The sequence below is a fragment of the Taudactylus pleione genome, unplaced genomic scaffold (genome assembly GCF_031769625.1).
Source record: "Taudactylus pleione unplaced genomic scaffold, aTauple2 ptg000273l, whole genome shotgun sequence".
Taxonomy (NCBI): Eukaryota; Metazoa; Chordata; class Amphibia; order Anura; family Myobatrachidae; genus Taudactylus; species Taudactylus pleione.
Genome location: NW_028284675.1, coordinates 2,924,035 through 2,930,034, shown reverse-complemented (window position 1 = coordinate 2,930,034; position 6,000 = coordinate 2,924,035). Strand labels below are relative to the sequence as shown.

The 6,000-nt window shown below is 41.2% G+C and overlaps 1 protein-coding gene across 1 annotated transcript in view; it reads left to right on the top strand.

The window, feature by feature from the left end:
• Nucleotides 1-1,172: 1,172 nt before the first annotated feature.
• The window catches only part of MRPL1 (mitochondrial ribosomal protein L1), a 49,004-nt gene continuing 44,176 nt past the window's right edge, over nucleotides 1,173-6,000 (top strand). Inside the window, exons 1-3 of the mRNA XM_088481451.1 lie at nucleotides 1,173-1,356; nucleotides 2,711-2,831; nucleotides 5,661-5,955. Coding sequence (XP_088337577.1) covers nucleotides 1,326-1,356; nucleotides 2,711-2,831; nucleotides 5,661-5,955 — 447 coding nt within the window. The 5' untranslated portion in view covers nucleotides 1,173-1,325. The remainder of the gene's footprint in view (nucleotides 1,357-2,710; nucleotides 2,832-5,660; nucleotides 5,956-6,000) is intronic.

Here is a 6,000-nt window from a genome sequence, read left to right as displayed (position 1 = left end):
GATTTCAGAAATCCGAACCCGCTCACCCCTAATTATTATATATATTTACTGCACAGCGACATCAAGACAACACCACGTAGGGGTTGAGTATTCCCCATTATTTTGTGAGATCTGGACAATCTACTACCAGCAGCACACCTCGCCACATTAGCTTCACCAGTGCGCAGGGACTCCCGATTTTTTGATATGTATAAAATACCCCTCACCATGAAAACGTTGATCAATATTGACATCCATTGCTAATGCGTTTTTCAGTTGCTAACATGTGAAAACTGGTTTAATATTGGCTTTCTCATCATTGTGCATTTTCAAATGGTAATGCCGTTTTAAGATTTTAGAATGTGGCACGACCAATTTCTTATCTGTTAACGCGCCTCTTTGAATTAGTAAAATTGCAACTCATTGGAAGAGAAACGGAAACGCATTAAAAAAAAAAAGTAAAATGAACCTTAGTTTTCAGACGGTTTACCATTTTCCTGGAACATACGTACGAGAAGGCCTACTTGCATAACATGGGATAAAGGGCCATATTCAATTTGAGGCGAAATGTCGGAATCATGGATAATTTATCGCCAATGACGTCATTTTCGGCTATTTCAATTATCCCCGTGTTCAATTACATTGACTTTTCGTCGGTGCGAAAAGTCAATGTAAAAAAAACGGGATAAGTTTTCACCAGCCTTTTGCTGGCGAAAAAAGTGCAGAATTGGGGTTTAGGGTTGCATGTCTGGACATCTTTAGGGGGGACCAGGGACATTTCCCGAAAATTCCCAAATTTTTAGCGATACATACCTTTCCGTCAGATCCCGTTTTCGCTGCTTCCTAATTGAATACGGGGATAAAGCGGGCACGCGCCCGATACTTTATCACCGGAAAAGCTGCGATGTGGAGCGAAAAGTCCAGCATGGACTTTTCGCTCCCAAATTGAATACCCCCCAAAGTCTGCACACTGCAATTGTTTTTACATGATAAAAAGAACACTTATTGATCATGATATTCTTAAGAATAGTAAGTGTTCCATTATTCCATTAACACATGTAGTGCTTACATTTGCCTGCCTGATCTTATTTTTCAATCATTACTTGTGTTATTTGCTTAGTTTCTTTAAATCCACAGCTTCTTTATTATGCAGCCAGATAACCTCTCCCTCCAACACTTCCGCTTGGCTCATGTTTCCAGGGGGACTGAGCAGTGTTACACCGACCTAACAACAAGGTTTCTCTTCCTTTCTGGCTGCTGGGCTCGGCCTCGCTCGGCTCCTCCTGCCCTGTCATACACAGCAGCACACCACACACAGGCTGAGGGAGAAGGGGAGGAGGACAGACATGGCTGCCCCCGTGTGCTTCCTGCGTGCAGGTCAGTCTACTATCCCTGGTACAGTGACATGTGCAGCAGGACTTATACATGTACTAAAGTTAAAATGGCTAAAGCCGCCTCCATGTTACATATCTTTATGTACCTGTTTGCCTTAATGCAGATCAGTGCGATCACGCTTTGTCTTTACAGTGTCATTGAGAAGTGATGCTATGAATCCATGTTTAATCTATGATAATTGAGACATTTAAATGTGCAATTTATTTGTTTAGGACATTTAGTATTTTTAATACTACAAAAAACGAACATGATTTGTGGCCACCAACCATTACAGTAACATTTTTTAAAAAATAAATTATCCCGGTGTCAAATCTAAGCTTTGCAACATTATCATTAGTTTGCTTTCTTAATTAAAGTAATTAGTAATACAAATAAACTTTGCTTAATGGTGGCAATAGATCTGCAAAGTATAATCTGTATGACACTTGTTACTGCACTTTGAATGTAATTATATATGGAATAGTTTATTATGTACTGTAAAGTGCAAGCAGGATTTATGGACTCTTGTGTAATTACAGTATGTTTGTCACACAGTATAGTCTCATTTTTCTGTGTTAGGGGACCTTGCTAAAACCGCTACCTATATGTCAGTTTCCTCTGTTCCCCGTCTCGGATTATAACTCTGTCTCATGTAGCATACACACGGTCAGATTTTATTTCAGATCTGAACGATAACGATTTAAAAAATCGTTCATATCTGAAGGAAAATCTGACATATCTGTCAGATGAACGATGCGCGTTCCCGATGGTCAGATAACGATATCTGACATCTGATGTGTTTGCAGTCAGACTTGGACGATTCCATACATTTTAATGCAGTCAAAAATCGTTCAAATCTTTGGTAAAACCATTCAAATCGTTCATCTGACAGATCTGAGAAATCTGACCGTGTGTATGCTCCATTAGGGCCTGATTCAGAGTTGAATGCTATTCCAATGATTACGCAGTTGAACGATTATCATGGTTTGCAAATGCGTCCCAGCCACATTGTGTACGCATTGCGAATGAATTGCGATCACGGTCGCTGTGAGGATTCACTTCCAATTGATTGACAGGAAGAGACCGTTTTGTGGGTGGTTGCAGGGCGTTCCTGCCAAAACGTGGGCGTCTCAGGGTCGTTTCCAGGGTCTGCGATCGCGCACGCAGAGAACAAAGCTCCAGCGTTCAATTACAACATCCATTCTGAGTGACCATTGACCTACTGGAGGTGTCGATGTTTTGAAGATCTGTGTACAATGCTGCGTTTGTGTACGCAGTTGCGGGCAGCTGCGAGGGATTCGGTGAGCAACTTAATACAATGAAATATTTAAGGAATTAAAACATTGTTGTTTTTCAGTTATCCATCGCTGTCACCGGCATGTTTTGAAGCATGTGGGCCTTAGCACCCCATCATCCACCAACACGGACAGGAGCTGGTCTACTGTAAGATTCTATGCAGCACCTGCTGCTGCTAAGAGGTGAGTTCCCAATCTTTACTTTTCTGTCTGATAGGGTGGAATCAGTGGTTGCTTTTCATCCAGCCCTAAATAAACCAGCACAAGAGCTGAAGCGAGAATGTCTTATTAAGTGCGCACTATAGAGCCGCCGCATGCAAGTATGGCCAAAGCAGAGCTGTACACAGCTCATTCCCATCTCCACTTGAGGCTGAAATGGCGTTGTAACAGGCTGTTCTCATGTAGACAAAGTTTACATTGCAGTTTATATAGAGTTGTGTGTGTGTGTATGCCTAATTTCAAATGGATCTTTTGCACCAGCGTCAAGGCTGGTGCAAGTGTGACTAATGATGGCGGCAATGAATTCTAGCTTCCGGATAGTTGTGTGTGTGTGTGAGGGTCTGGCAATGTACAGGTGTACAGCTTGGCATTGCGGGAGTGATTACATCCAACTTGCTTTCTTCTCTGCATCAGCCCCTATTTAACTAACCTGCCATTGCTAAACTTTTTTGTTTTGTTTTTTTTGAATAATGCATAATTTCCTAATAATTTTATACATTGTATCTGAATGCATTGATCTGGGACTACCCTTTTCTATTATATTTGGCTGCACTGTTGTTCTAGTGTGTGTGTGTGTGTGTGTGTGTGTGTGTGTGTGTATATATGTTGCTGCATGAATGTATCCTCAAGTATTGTTTGGGGTTTTTTTTATATGTACTTTTTCATGTGTTTCATTAATCACCATAATTATTTAATTGATGTGATTATTCTTGGCGCCATATTTGTTATATATTGCATTACTGGCTTTGGTATGCTTGATAAAGGATCCAAAAAAACACCTGACATGTTGTTAATTTCTTTGCTTGGTAACTCATGTAGTTTATGCATCCTACAGATGTGTCCTTGCTCATCCAGCCTCAATACGCCACACAGTGTGATATGCCTGGCATGAGTGAGCTGCCAGGTCCCATGCAACTCTGCTAGTGTCGGGTGTCTTTTTTTTTTTGCAGAAAATGCACCTAAGTACAATGCTATGTGACTAGGATGCACCCCGGTGCTAGCAGAGTCTCACAGGACCAGTCGCACCGAGAGGGGCTGTTTGGCGCAACTGCTGCAAAGACGAGTGAGGACACATCTGTACATGTCTGGAGTGCTGTTCTTCCTGCTTGATATAGATTTACTGAATCAGTTTCTACAGTAACAGGTACAGGTTGAGTCTCCCATATCCAAAATGATTGGGACCAGGGGTATTTTGGATAACGGAATATTCCGTATTTTGGAATATTTGCATATCATAATGAGATATCTTGGGAATGGGACCCCAATATACACACAGAATGCATGTATGTGTTATATACACCTTATACAAACAGCCTGCAGGTCATTTTATACAATATTTTCAATAATTTTGTGGCTCAGGCAAAGTTTGTGTACAGAAATTAAATTCATTAATGTTTCATATACACCTTATACACACAGCCTGAAGGTAATTTTATACAATAGTTTTAATAATTTGTGCCTTAGACAAAGTTTGTGTACATTGAACCATAAAAAAATCAAGGGTTTCATTATCTCTGTCATGACAAAATAATTCCGTATTTCGGAATATTCCGTATTTCAGAATATTTGGATATGGGAGACTCAACCATATGGTTGGTAAAAGGCATGCAAAGAAAAGAGGTTTGTGCTTTTTGCATAATAGTTTCATCCTCTAAAACTTTCCTGATCACTGGCACAGAGGGAAAATTGGCAGGGAGATAATTTTTTGGGCAAACAACCAAAATAAAAGAAAGGGACCAGCATTACCATTTTGGAGGTGGTTATTGACTTTATTAATGAATGATTACTGATGGTGCATATTTATTTTCGAGATGAGCAAATTGGTTTTGGCTCAGATCTTCCCACCAAGTTCGGATCTCAGAACGAGGCAAAATGTAATCTTTCACGGATAATCTCGATGTTTTGCCTCCTTCGGAGATCTGAACTTGGCGGAAGGATCCGCGCCATAAACCGAATTGTTCATCTATAATTTATTTTGGGGTTTGATTCCTCTGTAAAATGGATGTCCACCTTTTTGGTGGAGTAAAATTCAGTCACTTAATCCTATCCACTCAACTACTATACATGAATGATAGCATCCCTCAGAACATTATGGGCCTGATTCATTACCAATCACAACTGCGATTACGCACGCAGACAGACGATTATTGTGTTCTTTTTATGCATCGCAGTGCGCGAAGGCACCACTGCGATCGCAGAGATCATGCAGACCCATCGTAGACTGACAGGAAGTGAGCGTTTGGGGGGGGGGTGATGGGGGCTGGTCGGTGAAACGCAGGTGTGCCAGTGCGTTTTAACGCTGTTACAGGGGCGTGCATAAATTAGCCACTGCAAAGGCATACACAGGTTTAGCTCTCACTGCGTACGGGAAGTTTAGCTATTTCTGAGTAAGGGCTGACATTGTGCGTGTGGCTCCGATGGTGCTCTATGTTACCGATAGTTTTGCAGACTTGCAAAGTATTATGGATGTAAGTAAGGGGAAGTGGGCATTCTTGTGTTGTGCTGCGACAGCATAGCGATCGCAGACATTAGCATATTATCACAGTGAGACTGCGTGGGTAATCGCAGTTGAGATCCGTAATGAATCAGGCCCTATGTTCATAGCTTTGCAGCAGTCATAGAAAAAGCCAATTCCCTTTCATGTTGGCTGTCAGGTTCTCAGAGTGCATTCTGTAATAGACTATTAAAATAGTATTGGGGAGCAGAATTGCACAACAGCTAAGGGTTCTCAGGATATATCTGGCAATATAACTGTTGTATAATGTGCAATCTCTCCCACCTTCCTCTTTTGAGCTGGACACCTGTACGGTCTACCAAAGAGGCCAAAGCAGAAAAAGAGCGAGAGAGTAAAGTATTGACTAAGGAGCAAGTGGATGAAATGAGAAAGGACACAAGTCGGCCTAAGCCCTATGGTCTAACAGCTTGGAAACCAATTGATGATGTGTATGTGGCTCGTTACTATCCCAAACCACTAATCGAACTTGAAGTTGCTATAGAAATGCTAAAAACATTCCAAAGACTGGATTTTACCAGCCCCACTCAGTCAGTGTTTATTGAGCTGAAACTGGATATGAAGTTGGAAAAAAAGGTAATTATTTTGTGATAACTGACCAGTACAGATGGGCGTTTAGTG